Raw genomic sequence first — 22698 nt, forward strand, 5'->3', positions numbered from 1 at the left:
CCCTTAGAAGGAGATCACTGCATTCAAATAGGCAATACTCTCCTCACATCCATCTGACATTCACTGCACGCTGAGAGGAAAACCGGGCCCCAACTTGCTGCGGAGCGCATATCAACGTAGAATCTAGCACAAACTTACTTCACCACCTCCATCGGAGGCAAAGTTTGTAAAACTGAATTGTGGGTGTGGTGAGGGGTGTATTTATAGGCATTTTAAGGTTTGGGAAACTTTGCCCCTCCTGGTAGGAATGTATATCCCATACGTCACTAGCTCATGGACTCTTGCTAATTACATGAAAGAAATCCCTTTAAGTAGAAGCTCGTTAGGGACACAGTGCTCTGTATATAATGCTCCTATTATACGGAATAATATCCCTTTAAGTAGAAGCTTGTTAATGTGTCCCTCACTAGTCTTTACTCAGTGACACAGTGCTCTGTATATAAAGCTCCTATTATACTGATTAATATCCCTTTAAGTAGAAGCTTGTTAGTGACACAGTGCTCTGTATATAATGCTCCTATTATACGGAATAATATCCCTTTAAGTAGAAGCTTGTTAGTGACACAGTGCTCTGTATATAATGCTCCTATTATACGGAATAATATCCCTTTAAGTAGAAGCTTGTTAGTGACACAGTGCTCTGTATATAAAGCTCCTATTATACTGATTAATATCCCTTTAAGTAGAAGCTTGTTAGTGACACAGTGCTCTGTATATAATGCTCCTATTATACTGATTAATATCCCTTTAAGTAGAAGCTTGTTAGTGACACAGTGCTCTGTATATAACGCTCCTATTATACGGAATAATATCCCTTTAAGTAGAAGCTCGTTAGGGACACAGTGCTCTGTATATAAAGCTCCTATTATACTGATTAATATCCCTTTAAGTAGAAGCTTGTTAGTGACACAGTGCTCTGTATATAAAGCTCCTATTATACTGATTAATATCCCTTTAAGTAGAAGCTTGTTAGTGACACAGTGCTCTGTATATAAAGCTCCTATTATACTGATTAATATCCCTTTAAGTAGAAGCTTGTTAGTGACACAGTGCTCTGTATATAATGCTCCTATTATACTGATTAATATCCCTTTAAGTAGAAGCTTGTTAGTGACACAGTGCTCTGTATATAAAGCTCCTATTATACTGATTAATATCCCTTTAAGTAGAAGCTTGTTAGTGACACAGTGCTCTGTATATAATGCTCCTATTATACGGAATAAATAATTTGTGGACAGCTGTGGAATTTTTCTTGCATAGCTTTTAACAATGTAAACTGCTGAAATATTTCTTGTTTTTTTTCTCATTAGCGCGTAATAACCACAGATACACAGCACCGCGCATCATCAGCACTGGTAATTATTTTTTATTTCCTCTACAACACAAGTGCTCGGCATGCAGACAGGACTGTAGTACTGTACAACACAAGTGCTCGGCATGTAGACAGGACTGTAGTACTGTACAACACAAGTGCTCGGCATGTAGACAGGACTGTAGTACTGTACAACACAAGTGCTCGGCATGTAGACAGGACTGTAGTACTGTACAACACAAGTGCTCGGCATGTAGACAGGACTGTCATACTGTACAACACAAGTGCTCGGCATGTAGACAGGACTGTCATACTGTACAACACAAGTGCTCGGCATGTAGACAGGACTGTCGTACTGTACAACACAAGTGCTCGGCATGTAGACAGGACTGTCATACTGTACAACACAAGTGCTCGGCATGTAGACAGGACTGTAGTACTGTACAACACAAGTGCTCGGCATGTAAACAGGACTGTAGTACTATACAACACAAGTGCTCGGCATGTAGACAGGACTGTCGTACTATACAACACAAGTGCTCGGCATGTAGACAGGACTGTCGTACTATACAACACAAGTGCTCGGCATTTAAACAGGACTGTCGTACTGTACAACACAAGGGCTCGGCCTGTAGACAGGACTGTCGTACTGTACAACACAAGTGCTCGGCATGTAGACAGGACTGTAGTACTGTACAACACAAGGGCTCGGCCTGTAGACAGGACTGTCGTACTGTACAACACAAGTGCTCGGCATGTAGACAGGACTGTAGTACTGTACAACACAAGTGCTCGGCATGTAGACAGGACTGTAGTACTGTACAACACAAGTGCTCGGCATGTAAACAGGACTGTAGTACTGTACAACACAAGTGCTCGGCATGTAAACAGGACTGTCGTACTGTACAACACAAGTGCTCGGCATGTAGACAGGACTGTCGTACTGTACAACACAAGTGCTCGGCATGTAGACAGGACTGTCATACTGTACAACACAAGTGCTTGGCATGTAAACAGGACTGTCGTACTGTACAACACAAGTGCTCGGCATGTAGACAGGACTGTCGTACTGTATAATACAAGTGCTCGGCCTGTAGACAGGACTGTCATACTGTACAACACAAGTGCTCGGCATGTAGACAGGACTGTCGTACTGTACAACACAAGTGCTCGGCATGTAGACAGGACTGTCGTACTGTACAACACAAGTGCTCGGCATGTAGACAGGACTGTCATACTGTACAACACAAGTGCTCGGCATGTAGACAGGACTGTCATACTGTACAACACAAGTGCTCGGCATGTAGACAGGACTGTCATACTGTACAACACAAGTGCTCGGCATGTAGACAGGACTGTAGTACTGTACAACACAAGTGCTCGGCATGTAGACAGGACTGTCATACTGTACAACACAAGTGCTCGGCATGTAGACAGGACTGTAGTACTGTACAACACAAGTGCTCGGCATGTAGACAGGACTGTCGTACTGTACAACACAAGTGCTCGGCATGTAGACAGGACTGTCGTACTGTACAACACAAGTGCTCGGCATGTAGACAGGACTGTAGTACTGTACAACACAAGTGCTCGGCATGTAGACAGGACTGTCGTACTGTACAACACAAGTGCTCGGCATGTAGACAGGACTGTCATACTGTACAACACAAGTGCTCGGCATGTAGACAGGACTGTAGTACTGTACAACACAAGTGCTCGGCATGTAGACAGGACTGTAGTACTGTACAACACAAGTGCTCGGCATGTAGACAGGACTGTAGTACTGTACAACACAAGTGCTCGGCATGTAAACAGGACTGTCGTACTATACAACACAAGTGCTCGGCATGTAAACAGGACTGTCGTACTGTACAACACAAGTGCTCGGCATGTAGACAGGACTGTCGTACTGTACAACACAAGTGCTCGGCATGTAGACAGGACTGTAGTACTGTACAACACAAGTGCTCGGCATGTAAACAGGACTGTAGTACTGTACAACACAAGTGCTCGGCATGTAAACAGGACTGTCGTACTGTACAACACAAGTGCTCGGCATGTAGACAGGACTGTCGTACTGTACAACACAAGTGCTCGGCATGTAGACAGGACTGTCATACTGTACAACACAAGTGCTTGGCATGTAAACAGGACTGTCGTACTGTACAACACAAGTGCTCGGCATGTAGACAGGACTGTCGTACTGTACAACACAAGTGCTCGGCATGTAGACAGGACTGTCGTACTGTACAACACAAGTGCTCGGCATGTAGACAGGACTGTCGTACTGTACAACACAAGTGCTCGGCATGTAGACAGGACTGTCATACTGTACAACACAAGTGCTCGGCATGTAGACAGGACTGTCATACTGTACAACACAAGTGCTCGGCATGTAGACAGGACTGTAGTACTGTACAACACAAGTGCTCGGCATGTAGACAGGACTGTAGTACTGTACAACACAAGTGCTCGGCATGTAGACAGGACTGTAGTACTGTACAGCACAAGTGCTCGGCATGTAGACAGGACTGTCATACTGTACAACACAAGTGCTCGGCATGTAGACAGGACTGTAGTACTGTACAACACAAGTGCTCGGCATGTAGACAGGACTGTCATACTGTACAACACAAGTGCTTGGCATGTAGACAGGACTGTCATACTGTACAACACAAGTGCTCGGCATGTAGACAGGACTGTCATACTGTACAACACAAGTGCTTGGCATGTAGACAGGACTGTCATACTGTACAACACAAGTGCTCGGCATGTAGACAGGACTGTAGTACTGTACAACACAAGTGCTCGGCATGTAGACAGGACTGTAGTACTGTACAACACAAGTGCTCGGCATGTAGACAGGACTGTAGTACTGTACAACACAAGTGCTCGGCATGTAGACAGGACTGTCACACTGTACAACACAAGTGCTCGGCATGTAGACAGGACTGTAGTACTGTACAACACAAGTGCTCGGCATGTAGACAAGACTGTAGTACTGTACAACACAAGTGCTCGGCATGTAGACAGGACTGTAGTACTGTACAACACAAGTGCTCGGCATGTAGACAGGACTGTAGTACTGTACAACACAAGTGCTCGGCATGTAGACAGGACTGTAGTACTGTACAACACAAGTGCTCGGCATGTAGACAGGACTGTAGTACTGTACAACACAAGTGCTCTGCATGTAAACAGGACTGTCGTACTATACAACACAAGTGCTCGGCATGTAAACAGGACTGTCGTACTGTACAACACAAGTGCTCGGCATGTAGACAGGACTGTCGTACTGTACAACACAAGTGCTCGGCATGTAGACAGGACTGTAGTACTGTACAACACAAGTGCTCGGCATGTAAACAGGACTGTAGTACTGTACAACACAAGTGCTCGGCATGTAAACAGGACTGTCGTACTGTACAACACAAGTGCTCGGCATGTAGACAGGACTGTCGTACTGTACAACACAAGTGCTCGGCATGTAGACAGGACTGTCATACTGTACAACACAAGTGCTTGGCATGTAAACAGGACTGTCGTACTGTACAACACAAGTGCTCGGCATGTAGACAGGACTGTCGTACTGTACAACACAAGTGCTCGGCATGTAGACAGGACTGTCGTACTGTACAACACAAGTGCTCGGCATGTAGACAGGACTGTCGTACTGTACAACACAAGTGCTCGGCATGTAGACAGGACTGTCATACTGTACAACACAAGTGCTCGGCATGTAGACAGGACTGTCATACTGTACAACACAAGTGCTCGGCATGTAGACAGGACTGTAGTACTGTACAACACAAGTGCTCGGCATGTAGACAGGACTGTAGTACTGTACAACACAAGTGCTCGGCATGCAGACAGGACTGTAGTACTGTACAGCACAAGTGCTCGGCATGTAGACAGGACTGTCATACTGTACAACACAAGTGCTCGGCATGTAGACAGGACTGTAGTACTGTACAACACAAGTGCTCGGCATGTAGACAGGACTGTCATACTGTACAACACAAGTGCTTGGCATGTAGACAGGACTGTCATACTGTACAACACAAGTGCTCGGCATGTAGACAGGACTGTAGTACTGTACAACACAAGTGCTCAGCATGTAAACAGGACTGTCATACTGTACAACACAAGTGCTCGGCATGTAGACAGGACTGTAGTACTGTACAACACAAGTGCTCGGCATGTAAACAGGACTGTCATACTGTACAACACAAGTGCTCGGCATGTAGACAGGACTGTAGTACTGTACAACACAAGTGCTCGGCATGTAGACAGGACTGTCATACTGTACAACACAAGTGCTCGGCATGTAGACAGGACTGTAGTACTGTACAACACAAGTGCTCGGCATGTAGACAGGACTGTAGTACTGTACAACACAAGTGCTCGGCATGTAGACAGGACTGTAGTACTGTACAACACAAGTGCTCGGCATGTAGACAGGACTGTAGTACTGTACAACACAAGTGCTCGGCATGTAGACAGGACTGTCACACTGTACAACACAAGTGCTCGGCATGTAGACAGGACTGTAGTACTGTACAACACAAGTGCTCGGCATGTAGACAAGACTGTAGTACTGTACAACACAAGTGCTCGGCATGTAGACAGGACTGTAGTACTGTACAACACAAGTGCTCGGCATGTAGACAGGACTGTAGTACTGTACAACACAAGTGCTCGGCATGTAGACAGGACTGTAGTACTGTACAACACAAGTGCTCGGCATGTAGACAGGACTGTAGTACTGTACAACACAAGTGCTCGGCATGTAGACAGGACTGTAGTACTGTACAACACAAGTGCTCGGCATGTAGACAGGACTGTCATACTGTACAACACAAGTGCTCGGCATGTAGACAGGACTGTCATACTGTACAACACAAGTGCTCAGCATGTAGACAGGACTGTCGTACTGTACAACACAAGTGCTCGGCATGTAAACAGGACTGTCATACTGTACAACACAAGTGCTCGGCATGTAGACAGGACTGTAGTACTGTACAACACAAGTGCTCGGCATGTAGACAGGACTGTCATACTGTACAACACAAGTGCTCGGCATGTAGACAAGACTGTAGTACTGTACAACACAAGTGCTCAGCAAGTAGACAGGACGGTAGTACTGTACAACACAAGTGCTCGGCATGTAGACAGGACTGTCATAATGTACAACACAAGTGCTCGGCCTGTAGACAGGACTGTCATACTGTAGAACATAAGTGCTCGGCAAGTAGACAGGACTGTAGTACTGTACAACACAAGTGCTCGGCATGTAGACAAAACTGTAGTACTGTACAACACAAGTGCTCGGCATGTAGACAGGACTGTCATACTGTACAACATGTAGACAGGACTGTAGTACTGTACAACACAAGTGCTCGGCATGTAGACAGGACTGTAGTACTGTACAACACAAGTGTTACGGTTACCCTTAGTCTCGCTGAGAGATGGACCGCTTAGTAGCCTGGATTCCTATTGCTGAAGAGGGGATAAACTGCTTTCCATAGTATTCTATATTAGTCTCGCAAATGTAGAATAATCCCCCTTAGCTGTAGTACAGCTAGGATACCCTTCTGCCCACAAAAACGAGTCAACGCTGCGATTGAGGGACAACCAAGAACTGAGGACTGGGATGCCCAGCCTGCTTTTTATTTAGGTTACATGCACACAGGGCACTCCCAGGGGGGGAAGCATAAAATCCCCCATCACACATTTAGACAAAGCCCTTGGACAGGCCACCGCAGATAACAAGTACACACAAGAAAACAATTGAGTCCTTCTTATCACCTAGCAGTGAATGCTTATCACAAACTTAATTACAGTACACAATATGCTAGGAAACCTGCCTCAGAAAATAGTTTTCTCAAAACTGAAAAGAGTTAACCCTTTATGAAATGATACTTGTTACAGTTTTCTTGGAGCCCTTCTTAGGCGCTGGCTTGGCTGGTTCAGGCATTGCTGCTGGGAAATAAGTTTCTTCACAACAAAATAACTAATGCTTCTGTAACAGTGCTCCCTTTCTGTGGAACACTCTGGCAGACACGGTCTGACCCCTTTTCGGGGCAGACTAAGGCTGTCCAGACCGCTGGTTATGCGGGGCTGAGGTCGGTTTGTCTGGACAACCCGTCGGCGTTGCCATTCTGTTTCCCAGGTCTGTAAGTAATGGTGAAATTGAAGGGTTGCAACGATAAACTCCAACGTAATAGCCTGCCATTATCTCCAGAGACCCGGTTCAGCCACACCAACGGGTTATGGTCGGTGACCAGAGTGAACTCCTGCCCATATAAATAGGGAGTCAATTTCTTTAATGCCCACACCAAAGCCAAACACTCCTTTTCGACCGCTGCATAGCTGACTTCGCGGGGCAGGAGCTTCCGGCTGATGTAGGCAACTGGATGCTCCCCTCCATCTTCGCCTACTTGGCTGAGGACGGCTCCCAGCCCGAACATGGAAGCATCTGTGTGGACGATAAAACGTTTGTTAAGGGCTGGAGCCGCCAAGACAGGAGCGTTAATTAGAGCATTTTTGAGAGCCTGGAAAGCCGTTTCACAGTGGGGAGACCACAGGACCTGTCGAGGTAAGTTCTTCTTGGTCAAGTCAGTCAGGGGTTTGGCAAGTGTGCTGTAGTCTGGTACGAACCGTCTATAGTACCCTTCCGTGCCCAGGAAGGCTAGGACCTGAGTCTTAGTGATGGGGGTGGGCCAATTGGCGACAGCTTCTATCTTGGCCGGCTCTGGTCGCTGCTTTCCACACCCCACCCGGTGACCCAGGTACTGTACCTCGGCCATCCCAAAGTGGCATTTTTCTGGCTTCAGAGTCAGGCCAGCAGCCCGGATCTGATCCAGAACCATTCCTATGTGAGCTAAGTGGTCCTCCCATGACTCACTGTGGATCGCTATGTCGTCCAGGTAGGCGCAAGCAAAACTCTGGAAGCCATCCAGGAGCCTATCCACCAAGTGCTGGAATGTAGCTGGGGCATTCTTCATCCCAAACGGCATTACCCTAAACTGATATAAGCCGAATGGGGTGACGAATACCGACTTGGTGATAGCCTCCGTGGCCAGGGGAATCTGCCAGTAACCTTTGCAGAGGTCAATAGTGGTCAGGTAATTTTCCCTGGCTATACGATCGAGTAGCTCGTCTACCCTGGGCATAGGGTAAGCATCCGTCACGGTCTTTTCATTGAGCCTCCGATAGTCTACGCAGAACCGGGTGGTCCCATCTTTCTTGGGCACCAAGACAACTGGGGAGGCCCAGGGACTATCGGAGGGCTCAATTACCCTGAGTTGGAGCATCTCATCGATCTCCTTCTTCATTCCTATCCTAACTGCTTCGGGGATTCGGTACGGAGCCTGGCGCAAGGGAGCTTGTCCCGGAGTATCTACCTGGTGGGTGGTTAAAGTAGTGTACCCTGGCTTCGGGGAGAAGGTGAGGTGTTTGGACTGTAGGAGTTGGTTGAGCTGCTCCCTTTCAGTGGGGCTAAGTCGGTCTCCTATCTGAACCTGAGCCACTATACCTGTGGGGAGACTCTTTTCTAATAGGTCTGGAATGGGTAGACTGTCGGGGCCTTCCTGAGGGGAACAACATACGGCCGTCACGTTCTCTGGTCGCTCAAAATATTCCTTGAGCATGTTTACATGGAATGTCTTTCTAAGATTGTTGTCATGGCAGCTAGCTATCACATAAGTGGTGTCTCCCCTTTTCTCTACGATCTGGTAGGGGCCCTGCCAGGACGCCTGCAATTTGTCTGTCTTCACCGGCTTAAGTACTAACACCTTTTGTCCTATGGTAAAGATTCTCTTTCGGGCCCCCCGATCGTACCATACTTTCTGTCTTCCCTGGGCCGACTGGAGATTAGCCCGCACGGATTTGGCTAATTGCTCCATTCGGTCCCTGAGTTCCAGCACGTATGGCACAATGGGGACACCGTCAGTCTCCATCTCTCCCTCCCAGTGCTCCCGGATCAGATTTAGGGGTCCCCGTACCTTTCTTCCGTAGAGCAACTCGAAGGGAGAGAACCCTGTCGTTTCCTGGGGCACCTCCCGATAAGCAAAAAGGAGGTGCGGCAGGAAGCGTTCCCAGTCTCGGTATTCCTGAGTGAACGTCTTGAGCATTTGCTTGAGGGTCCCATTGAACCTCTCACACAGCCCGTTCGTCTGGGGGTGGTATGGGGAGCTCAGGAGGGACTTAATTTTGCAAACCTGCCAGAGTTGTTGGGTCAATTCAGCCGTAAATTGGGTGCCTCGGTCGGATAGGATTTCTTTTGGAAATCCTACCCGGGAGAACACCTGTACTAGTGCATTCGCTACCGTATCCGCTTGTATGTTGGATAGGGCGACAGCCTCTGGGTACCTGGTAGCGTAGTCCACTACGGTAAGAATGTAGCGCTTACCGGAGGGACTAGGGGTAGCCAGTGGTCCCACTAGGTCAATAGCAACCCGGCTGAAGGGTTCCTCTACAATGGGCACATTTACTAGATGGGCTTTAGGGTGATCGCCTCGCCTTCCTACTCGTTGACACACATCGCAGGTGTTACAGTAAGTTCTAACGTCAGCGTGTACCCCTGGCCAAAAGAACGTGTGAGTAATGCGGTGTAGGGTACGGGTTACAGCTAGGTGGCCTGCTAAGGGGATGTCATGGCCTATCTTGAGGATTTCTTGACGGTATTTGTGGGGCACTACCAGCTGTCGCCTACGCTGTCCCCTTTTCTCTGTCCAGCGGTATAGTTTCCCTTTTTCCCATAAGAATGTTTCATTATCTGCCCCGCCCCCTCCGGTCTCTGCTCGTTCCCGGTACTTTTGTAAGGTCGGGTCAGTCTTAGACTCTGTCTCGAAAGCATCTGGGGTGTCCCAGGGTATGGGGCCTAACATGTCAGGCAATGTCGGGGTAGGTCTTACCTGTGTCTCCCGCACTGGTGAGAGTTCTCGCTCCGTCCGGGCTTGGGCCCGTGTAGTCACTGGGTCCGCCTCGTTGTTGCATACTGGAGCATAGGCAGAAGTCATGGGGCCCAAATCATTGCCCAGTAGTACTTCGGCAGGTAAATTATCCATTATGCCCACGTTCACAGCCCCCTTTCCCGCTCCCCAATCAAGATGCACTTTAGCTGTTGGAATTTTGTACACATCCCCCCCCGCCACTCTAACGGCCACAGTCTGTCCAGATCGCTTGTGCTCCGGCACCAAATGACTCTGTACCAGCGTGATAGTAGCCCCTGTGTCTCTCAATCCCTCGGTAGATCGCCCCTCGAGCCATACCTTCTGCCGATGGTGCTGGCGGTTATCTGAGGCAGCATATACAGGGTCCGCCTCGTGAAGCGGCCCCAAATATTCCTCCATAGGGGCCTCTTGGTTAACACAGAGGGTCTGGGCCGGACGATATGCCCCAGAGGGGTAATTGTAATTCCTGGGTGTCTGGTGCGTATTAAGGGGGCAGCTAGCCATGAAATGCCCTGGTTGCTTGCATCGGTGGCAAGTCGGTCTGGGACACTCAGAGCTGTTATTGGGTGGTCCTGAGTGTCGGGCGGGCCCTGCGGGCACCGGGGCTCGGAATTCAGCACGAGGGGGTGCACGGTAAACCTCTCTGGGTTCGTGAAGACGGGAGTCATAATGTTCATCGGCCAATTTGGCTGCTTCTTCTAAGGTAGAAGGTCGCCTGTCTCGCAGCCATTCCTTCCCTTGCTGTTCCATGCCATTATAAAAATGTTCTAAGAGAAACAATTGTAAATTTTCCTCACCAGTCACCGCTTTACTTCCGCTCATCCAGTGATTTGCCGCTCTCCGCATTCGGTGCGCCCATTCCATATGGGTATCGTTAGGCTTCTTTTTCGTGCCCCGAAACTGTCGGCGATACGCGTCCGGAGTTACTGCGTACCGTCGCAACAGTGTCTCCTTAACTAGCTCATACTGTGTCACTTCCTCAGCACCCAGAGTACGAAAGGCTTCCAGGGCTCGCCCGGATAGTTTCCCAGACAATATCGTGGGCCACTCCCTGTTGGGAATCTGGTGCAGGGCACATTGCCTTTCGAAGTCCGCCAAATATTCATCAATCCCTGTCTCGCTCTCTAGGAAGGGTCGAAATGCCGCATAGGGTATCTTGGGCCTCCCAGCATTTTCGACAGGGATGATTACCTGCGGGGCTTCAGCATTGCGGTGTGCGTTCGCTAGGTTGAGTTCGTGGGCTCGAGTCTCTCGTATATCCTTGTCCGCTTCCGCCATCAACTGCTGTACCAATTCCATGGAGGGGTTCGGCCCGTACAGTGAGAGCCTCTCCTGAACGATCCTGGTTTTTTCGTCACTAATCGTGGTCGGTGTTTCCGCCATTGTGAAGCTCTGATCCAGTTCGGTCAATTCTGCGATCAGCTCTCTCCTCGGCCGGTTGCTGGCGTACCCCCCTCTGCTTTCAAGTAAATCCTTTAGGGTTGTACGCTTCAATTTTTCGTAAGCGCTCTCCATCCGTTCTGTACCTCTCCTAGGAAATCCAGGAAAAATCCCACCGCTGCCGCCAAATGTTACGGTTACCCTTAGTCTCGCTGAGAGATGGACCGCTTAGTAGCCTGGATTCCTATTGCTGAAGAGGGGAGAAACTGCTTTCCATAGTATTCTATATGAGTCTCGCAAATGTAGAATAATCCCCCTTAGCTGTAGTATAGCTAGGATACCCTTCTGCCCACAAAAACGAGTCAACGCTGCGATTGAGGGACAACCAAGAACTGAGGACTGGGATGCCCAGCCTGCTTTTTATTTAGGTTACATGCACACAGGGCACTCCCAGGGGGGGAAGCATAAAATCCCCCATCACACATTTAGACAAAGCCCTTGGACAGGCCACCGCAGATAACAAGTACACACAAGAAAACAATTGAGTCCTTCTTATCACCTAGCAGTGAATGCTTATCACAAACTTAATTACAGTACACAATATGCTAGGAAACCTGCCTCAGAAAATAGTTTTCTCAAAACTGAAAAGAGTTAACCCTTTATGAAATGATACTTGTTACAGTTTTCTTGGAGCCCTTCTTAGGCGCTGGCTTGGCTGGTTCAGGCATTGCTGCTGGGAAATAAGTTTCTTCACAACAAAATAACTAATGCTTCTGTAACAACAAGTGCTCGGCATGTAGACAGGACTGTCATACTGTACAACACAAGTGCTTGGCATGTAGACAGGACTGTAGTACTGTACAACACAAGTGCTCGGCATGTAGACAAGACTGTAGTACTGTACAACACAAGTGCTCAGCAAGTAGACAGGACGGTAGTACTGTACAACACAAGTGCTCAGCAAGTAGACAGGACTGTAGTACTGTACAACACAAGTGCTCGGCATGTAGACAGGACTGTAGTACTGTACAACACAAGTGCTCAGCATGTAGACAGGACTGTAGTACTGTACAACACAAGTGCTCGGCATGTAGACAGGACTGTCATACTGTACAACATGTAGACAGGACTGTAGTACTGTACAACACAAGTGCTCGGCATGTAGACAGGACTGTAGTACTGTACAACACAAGTGCTCGGCATGTAGACAGGACTGTAGTACTGTACAACACAAGTGCTCGGCATGTAGACAGGACTGTCATACTGTACAACACAAGTGCTCGGCATGTAGACAGGACTGTAGTACTGTACAACACAAGTGCTCGGCATGAAGACAGGACTGTAGTACTGTACAACACAAGTGCTCGGCATGTAGACAGGACTGTAGTACTGTACAACACAAGTGCTCGGCATGTAGACAGGACTGTCATACTGTACAACACAAGTGCTAGGCATGTAGACAGGACTGTAGTACTGTACAACACAAGTGCTCGGCATGTAAACAGGACTGTAGTACTGTACAACACAAGTGCTCGGCATGTAGACAGGACTGTAGTACTGTACAACACAAGTGCTCGGCATGTAGACAGGACTGTCATACTGTACAACACAAGTGCTCGGCATGTAGACAAGACTGTAGTACTGTACAACACAAGTGCTCAGCAAGTAGACAGGACGGTAGTACTGTACAACACAAGTGCTCAGCAAGTAGACAGGACTGTAGTACTGTACAACACAAGTGCTCGGCATGTAGACAGGACTGTCATACTGTACAACACAAGTGCTCGGCATGTAGACAGGACTGTCATACTGTACAACATAAGTGCTCGGCATGTAGACAGGACTGTAGTACTGTACAACACAAGTACTCGGCATGTAGACAGGACTGTAGTACTGTACAACACAAGTGCTCAGCATGTAGACAGGACTGTAGTACTGTACAACACAAGTGCTCGGCATGTAGACAGGACTGTCATACTGTACAACATGTAGACAGGACTGTAGTACTGTACAACACAAGTGCTCGGCATGTAGACAGGACTGTAGTACTGTACAACACAAGTGCTCGGCATGTAGACAGGACTGTCATACTGTACAACACAAGTGCTCGGCATGTAGACAGGACTGTAGTACTGTACAACACAAGTGCTCGGCATGTAAACAGGACTGTCATACTGTACAACACAAGTGCTCGGCATGTAGACAGGACTGTAGTACTGTACAACACAAGTGCTCGGCATGTAGACAGGACTGTCATACTGTACAACACAAGTGCTCGGCATGTAGACAAGACTGTAGTACTGTACAACACAAGTGCTCAGCAAGTAGACAGGACGGTAGTACTGTACAACACAAGTGCTCAGCAAGTAGACAGGACTGTAGTACTGTACAACACAAGTGCTCAGCATGTAGACAGGACTGTAGTACTGTACAACACAAGTGCTCGGCATGTAGACAGGACTGTCATACTGTACAACATAAGTGCTCGGCATGTAGACAGGACTGTAGTACTGTACAACACAAGTGCTCGGCATGTAGACAGGACTGTCATACTGTACAACATAAGTGCTCGGCATGTAGACAGGACTGTAGTACTGTACAACACAAGTGCTCGGCATGTAGACAGGACTGTAGTACTGTACAACACAAGTGCTCAGCATGTAGACAGGACTGTAGTACTGTACAACACAAGTGCTCGGTAGGTAGGTCTCTGTAGAGAATTATATTGAGACTTACATGACGACATTCCTGTATCTGCACTTATTACTGATTACTATTACATTTTGTGCACATTCACTAGCGGTAGTGCATGTATTTCTTATGTCTGTAGATGGTGTTTGTTGACGTCCTGCAAACTCTCTGTTTATTTCTAAAGTAACATTTATCCAGTTCTCTGTTCCAACAACAAATTACTGTCTGTAGTGCCGGTACAGGAGGTGTACATGGATGATGATGACATCAAGCCGGTGATCCTTGATGATGACTTTGGCAGTTCAGACTCCAACGTGGACTCTTCCCCCCTTGTTTGTGGTAAGTGGCTCTCTTGGCTTATAATGAGCAGAACTTAAAGTGTGTGGCCCTGAGGAGCTCTGAGTAGTATGGAATTATTAACGAGACAGCCTACAATAGAATTTGTATTATTTTAAAAAATAGATCATTCCTTTATTAACCATTCCCCACCTAGTGGTGCTTAATCATAAAAACAAATACTCACTGCCCACTAGTGGTGCTTAATCATAGAATCAAATACTCACTGCCCACTAGTGGTGCTTAATCATAGAATCAAATACTCACTGCGCCCTCTAGTGGTGCTTAATCATAGAATCAAATACTCACTGCACCCTCTAGTGGTGCTTAATTATAGAATCAAATACTCACTGCGCCACCTAGTGGTGCTTAATCATAGAATCAAATACTCACTACACCCTCTAGTGGTGCTTAATCATAGAATCAAATACTCACTACACCCTCTAGTGGTGCTAAATCATAGAATCAAATACTCACTACACCCTCTAGTGGTGCTTAATCATAAAAGCAAGTACTCACTGTGCCACCTAGTGGTGTTTAACCATAGAATCAAATACTCACTACACCCTCTAGTGGTGCTAAATCATAGAATCAAATACTCACTGCGCCACCTAGTGGTGCTTAATCATAGAATCAAATAATCACTGCACCCTCTAGTGGTGCTAAACCATAGAATCAAATACTCACTACACCCTCTAGTGGTGCTTAATTATAGAATCAAATACTCACTACACCCTCTAGTGGTGCTAAACCATAGAATCAAATACTCACTACACCCTCTAGTGGTGCTAAACCATAGAATCAAATACTCACTACACCCTCTAGTGGTGCTAAATCATAGAATCAAATACTCACTACACCCTCTAGTGGTGCTTAATCATAGAATCAAATACTCACTACACCCTCTAGTGGTGCTTAATCATAGAATCAAATACTCACTGCGCCCTCTAGTGGTGCTAAATCATAGAATCAAATACTCACTACACCCTCTAGTGGTGCTTAATCATAGAATCAAATACTCACTACACCCTCTAGTGGTGCTTAATCATAAAAACAAGTACTCACTGCGCCCTCTAGTGGTGCTTAATCATAGAATCAAATACTCACTACACCCTCTAGTGGTGCTTAATCATAAAAACAAGTACTCACTGCCCACTAGTGGTGCTTAATCATAGAATCAAATACTCACTGCGCCACCTAGTGGTGCTTAATCATAGAATCAAATACTCACTGCACCACCTAGTGGTGCTTAATCATAGAATCAAATACTCACTGCGCCACCTAGTGGTGCTTAATCATAAAAACAAATACTCACTGCACCCTCTAGTGGTGCTAAATCATAGAATCAAATACTCACTACACCCTCTAGTGGTGCTTAATCATAGAATAAAATACTCACTGCGCCACCTAGTGGTGCTTAATCATAGAATCAAATACTCACTGTGCCACCTAGTGGTGCTTAATCATAGAATCAAATACTCACTGCGCCACCTAGTGGTGCTTAATCATAGAATCAAATACTCACTGCACCCTCTAGTGGTGCTAAACCATAGAATCAAATACTCACTACACCCTCTAGTGGTGCTAAACCATAGAATCAAATACTCACTACACCCTCTAGTGGTGCTAAATCATAGAATCAAATACTCACTACACCCTCTAGTGGTGCTTAATCATAGAATCAAATACTCACTGCGCCACCTAGTGGTGCTTAATCATAGAATCAAATACTCACTGCGCCACCTAGTGGTGCTTAATCATAGAATCAAATACTCACTACACCCTCTAGTGGTGCTTAATCATAGAATCAAATACTCACTGCACCCTCTAGTGGTGCTAAATCATAGAATCAAATACTCACTGCACCCTCTAGTGGTGCTAAATCATAGAATCAAATACTCACTACACCCTCTTGTGGTGCTTAATCATAGAATCAAATACTCACTACACCCTCTAGTGGTGCTTAATCATAGAATCAAATATTCACTGCGCCCTCTAGTGGTGCTTAATCATAGAATCAAATACTCACTACACCCTCTAGTGGTACTTAATTATAGAATCAAATATTCACTGCACCCTCTAGGGGTGCTTAATCATAGAATCAAATACTCACTACACCCTCTAGTGGTGCTAAACCATAGAATCAAATACTCACTACACCCTCTAGTGGTGCTAAACCATAGAATCAAATACTCACTACACCCTCTAGTGGTGGTAAATCATAGAATCAAATACTCACTACACCCTCTAGTGGTGCTTAATTATAGAATAAAATACTCACTACACCCTCTATTGGTGCTTAATCATAGAATCAAATACTCACTACACCCTCTAGTGGTGCTAAATCATAGAATCAAATACTCACTACACCCTCTAGTGGTGCTAAATCATAGAATCAAATACTCACTACACCCTCTAGTGGTGCTTAATTATAGAATCAAATACTCACTACACCCTCTAGTGGTGCTTAATCATAGAATCAAATACTCACTACACCCTCTAGTGGTGCTAAATCATAGAATCAAATACTCACTACACCCTCTAGTGGTGCTAAATCATAGAATCAAATACTCACTACACCCTCTAGTGGTGCTTAATCATAGAATCAAATACTCACTGCGCCACCTAGTGGTGCTTAATCATAGAATCAAATACTCACTGCACCCTCTAGTGGTGCTTAATCATAGAATCAAATACTCACTACACCCTCTAGTGGTGCTTAATCATAAAAGCAAGTACTCACTGCGCCACCTAGTGGTGCTTAATCATAGAATCAAATACTCACTGCGCCACCTAGTGGTGCTTAATCATAGAATCAAATACTCACTACACCCTCTAGTGGAGCTAAATCATAGAATCAAATACTCACTACACCCTCTAGTGGTGCTAAATCATAGAATCAAATACTCACTACACCTCCTAGTGGTGCTTAATCATAGAATCAAATACTCACTACACCCTCTAGTGGTGCTTAATCATAGAATCAAATACTCACTGTGCCACCTAGTGGTGCTTAATCATAGAATCAAATACTCACTGCACCCTCTAGTGGTGCTTAATCATAGAATCAAATACTCACTACACCCTCTAGTGGTGCTTAATCATAGAATCAAATACTCACTGCACCACCTAGTGGTGTTTAATCATAGAATCAAATACTCACTGCGCCACCTAGTGGTGCTTAATCATAGAATCAAATACTCACTGCACCCTCTAGTGGTGCTTAATCATAGAATCAAATACTCACTACACCCTCTAGTGGTGCTTAATCATAAAGCAAGTACTCACTGCGCAACCTAGTGGTGCTTAATCATAGAATCAAATACTCACTGCGCCACCTAGTGGTGCTTAATCATAGAATCAAATACTCACTACACCCTCTAGTGGTGCTAAATTATAGAATCAAATACTCACTACACCCTCTAGTGGTGCTTAATCATAGAATCAAATACTCACTACACCCTCTAGTGGTGCTAAATTATAGAATCAAATACTCACTACACCCTCTAGTGGTGCTTAATCATAGAATCAAATACTCACTACACCCTCTAGTGGTGCTTAATCATAGAATCAAATACTCACTACACCCTCTAGTGGTGCTTAATCATAAAATCAAATACTCACTACACCTCTAGTGGTGCTTAATCATAGAATCAAATACTCACTACACCCTCTAGTGGTGCTAAACCATAGAATCAAATACTCACTACACCCTCTAGTGGTGCTAAATTATAGAATCAAATACTCACTACACCCTCTAGTGGTGCTTAATTATAGAATCAAATACTCACTACACCCTCTAGTGGTGCTTAATCATAGAATCAAATACTCACTACACCCTCTATTGGTGCTTAATCATAGAATCAAATACTCACTACATCCTCTAGTGGTGCTAAATCATAGAATCAAATACTCACTACACCCTCTAGTGGTGCTAAATCATAGAATCAAATACTCACTACACCCTCTAGTGGTGCTTAATTATAGAATCAAATACTCACTACACCCTCTAGTGGTGCTTAATCATAGAATCAAATACTCACTACACCCTCTAGTGGTGCTAAATCATAGAATCAAATACTCACTACACCCTCTAGTGTTGCTAAATCATAGAATCAAATACTCACTACACCCTCTAGTGGTGCTTAATCATAGAATCAAATACTCACTGCGCCACCTAGTGGTGCTTAATCATAGAATCAAATACTCACTGCACCCTCTAGTGGTGCTTAATCATAGAATCAAATACTCACTACACCCTCTAGTGGTGCTTAATCATAAAAGCAAGTACTCACTGCGCCACCTAGTGGTGCTTAATCATAGAATCAAATACTCACTGCGCCACCTAGTGGTGCTTAATCATAGAATCAAATACTCACTACACCCTTTAGTGGTGCTAAATCATAGAATCAAATACTCACTACACCCTCTAGTGGTGCTAAATCATAGAATCAAATACTCACTACACCTCCTAGTGGTGCTTAATCATAGAATCAAATACTCACTACACCCTCTAGTGGTGCTTAATCATAGAATCAAATACTCACTGCGCCACCTAGTGGTGCTTAATCATAGAATCAAATACTCACTGCACCCTCTAGTGGTGCTTAATCATAGAATCAAATACTCACTACACCCTCTAGTGGTGCTTAATCATAGAATCAAATACTCACTGCACCACCTAGTGGTGTTTAATCATAGAATCAAATACTCACTGCGCCACCTAGTGGTGCTTAATCATAGAATCAAATACTCACTGCACCCTCTAGTGGTGCTTAATCATAGAATCAAATACTCACTACACCCTCTAGTGGTGCTTAATCATAAAAGAAAGTACTCACTGCGCAACCTAGTGGTGCTTAATCATAGAATCAAATACTCACTGCGCCACCTAGTGGTGCTTAATCATAGAATCAAATACTCACTACACCCTCTAGTGGTGCTAAATCATAGAATCAAATACTCACTACACCCTCTAGTGGTGCTAAATTATAGAATCAAATACTCACTACACCCTCTAGTGGTGCTTAATCATAGAATCAAATACTCACTACACCCTCTAGTGGTGCTTAATCATAGAATCAAATACTCACTACACCCTCTAGTGGTGCTTAATCATAAAATCAAATACTCACTACACCCTCTAGTGGTGCTTAATCATAGAATCAAATACTCACTACACCCTCTAGTGGTGCTAAACCATAGAATCAAATACTCACTACACCCTCTAGTGGTGCTAAATTATAGAATCAAATACTCACTACACCCTCTAGTGGTGCTTAATTATAGAATCAAATACTCACTACACCCTCTAGTGGTGCTTAATCATAGAATCAAATACTCACTACACCCTCTAGTGGTGCTTAATCATAGAATCAAATACTCACTACACCCTCTAGTGGTGCTTAATCATAAAAATCAAATACTCACTACACCCTCTAGTGGTGCTTAATCATAGAATCAAATACTCACTACACCCTCTAGTGGTGCTAAACCATAGAATCAAATACTCACTACACCCTCTAGTGGTGCTAAATCATAGAATCAAATACTCACTACACCCTCTAGTGGTGCTTAATTATAGAATCAAATACTCACTACACCCTCTAGTGGTGCTTAATCATAGAATCAAATATTCACTGCGCCCTCTAGTAGTGCTTAATCATATAATCAAATACTCACTGCACCCTCTAGTGGTGCTTAATCATAGAATCAAATACTCACTGCGCCACCTAGTGGTGCTTAATCATATAATCAAATACTCACTGCACCCTCTAGTGATGCTTAATCATAGAATCAAATACTCACTGCACCCTCTAGTGGTGCTAAACCATAGAATCAAATACTCACTGCACCCTCTAGTGGTGCTTAATCATAGAATCAAATACTCACTACACCCTCTAGTGGTGCTAAACCATAGAATCAAATACTCACTACACCCTCTAGTGATGCTAAATCATAGAATCAAATACTCACTACACCCTCTAGTGGTGCTAAACCATAGAATCAAATACTCACTACACCCTCTAGTGGTGCTAAATCATAGAATCAAATGCTCACTACACCCTCTAGTGGTGCTTAATCATAGAATCAAATACTCACTACACCCTCTAGTGGTGCTTAATCATAGAATCAAATACTCACTACACCCTCTAGTGGTGCTAAATTACAGAATCAAATACTCACTACACCCTCTAGTGGTGCTTAATCATAGAATCAAATACTCACTACACCCTCTAGTGGTGCTAAATCATAGAATCAAATACTCACTACACCCTCTAGTGGTGCTAAATCATAGAATCAAATACTCACTACACCCTCTAGTGGTGCTTAATCATAGAATCAAATACTCACTGCGCCACCTAGTGGTGCTTAATCATAGAATCAAATAATCACTGCACCCTCTAGTGGTGCTTAATCATAGAATCAAATACTCACTACACCCTCTAGTGGTGCTTAATCATAATAGCAAGTACTCACTGCGCCACCTAGTGGTGCTTAATCATAGAATCAAATACTCACTGCGCCACCTAGTGGTGCTTAATCATAGAATCAAATACTCACTACACCCTCTAGTGGTGCTAAATCATAGAATCAAATACTCACTACACCCTCTAGTGGTGCTAAATCATAGAATCAAATACTCACTACACCTCCTAGTGGTGCTTAATCATAGAATCAAATACTCTCTACACCCTCTAGTGGTGCTTAATCATAGAATCAAATACTCACTGCGCCACCTAGTGGTGCTTAATCATAGAATCAAATACTCACTGCACCCTCTAGTGGTGCTTAATCATAGAATCAAATACTCACTACACCCTCTAGTGGTGCTTAATCATAGAATCAAATACTCACTGCACCACCTAGTGGTGCTTAATCATAGAATCAAATACTCACTACACCCTCTAGTGGTGCTTAATCATAAAAGCAAGTACTCACTGCGCAACCTAGTGGTGCTTAATCATAGAATCAAATACTCACTGCGCCACCTAGTGGTGCTTAATCATAGAATCAAATACTCACTACACCCTCTAGTGGTGCTAAACCATAGAATCAAATACTCACTACACCCTCTAGTGGTGCTAAATCATAGAATCAAATACTCACTACACCCTCTAGTGGTGCTTAATTATAGAATCAAATACTCACTACACCCTCTAGTGGTGCTTAATCATAGAATCAAATACTCACTGCGCCACCTAGTGGTGCTTAATCATATAATCAAATACTCACTGCACCCTCTAGTGATGCTTAATCATAGAATCAAATACTCACTGCACCCTCTAGTGGTACTAAACCATAGAATCAAATACTCACTGCACCCTCTAGTGGTGCTTAATCATAGAATAAAATACTCACTACACCCTCTAGTGGTGCTAAACCATAGAATCATATACTCACTACACCCTCTAGTGGTGCTAAATCATAGAATCAAATACTCACTACACCCTCTAGTGGTGCTAAACCATAGAATCAAATACTCACTACACCCTCTAGTGGTGCTAAATCATAGAATCAAATACTCACTGCACCCTCTAGTGGTGCTTAATCATAGAATCAAATACTCACTACACCCTCTAGTGGTGCTTAATCATAGAATCAAATACTCACTACACCCTCTAGTGGTGCTAAATTACAGAATCAAATACTCACTACACCCTCTAGTGGTGCTTAATCATAGAATCAAATACTCACTACACCCTCTAGTGGTGCTAAATCATAGAATCAAATACTCACTACACCCTCTAGTGGTGCTAAATCATAGAATCAAATACTCACTACACCCTCTAGTGGTGCTTAATCATAGAATCAAATACTCACTGCGCCACCTAGTGGTGCTTAATCATAGAATCAAATACTCACTGCACCCTCTAGTGGTGCTTAATCATAGAATCAAATACTCACTACACCCTCTAGTGGTGCTTAATCATAATAGCAAGTACTCACTGCGCCACCTAGTGGTGCTTAATCATAGAATCAAATACTCACTGCGCCACCTAGTGGTGCTTAATCATAGAA

At 44.8% G+C, this 22698-nt stretch overlaps 1 protein-coding gene across 3 annotated transcripts in view; it reads left to right on the forward strand.

Annotated features, from left to right (window-relative positions):
• The window catches only part of LOC128655848 (uncharacterized), a 140210-nt gene that overhangs the window by 70567 nt on the left and 46945 nt on the right, over positions 1 to 22698 (forward strand). For 2 of the 3 annotated variants that reach the window (XM_053709413.1, XM_053709415.1), the window contains exons 3-4: positions 1311 to 1355; positions 14539 to 14679. In XM_053709413.1, the coding sequence (XP_053565388.1) occupies positions 1311 to 1355; positions 14539 to 14679 (186 nt within the window). The remainder of the gene's footprint in view (positions 1 to 1310; positions 1356 to 14538; positions 14680 to 22698) is intronic. The other variant, XM_053709414.1, reaches the window with a different exon arrangement.

This window comes from Bombina bombina, chromosome 4, assembly GCF_027579735.1.
Source record: "Bombina bombina isolate aBomBom1 chromosome 4, aBomBom1.pri, whole genome shotgun sequence".
Lineage (NCBI taxonomy): Eukaryota > Metazoa > Chordata > Amphibia > Anura > Bombinatoridae > Bombina > Bombina bombina.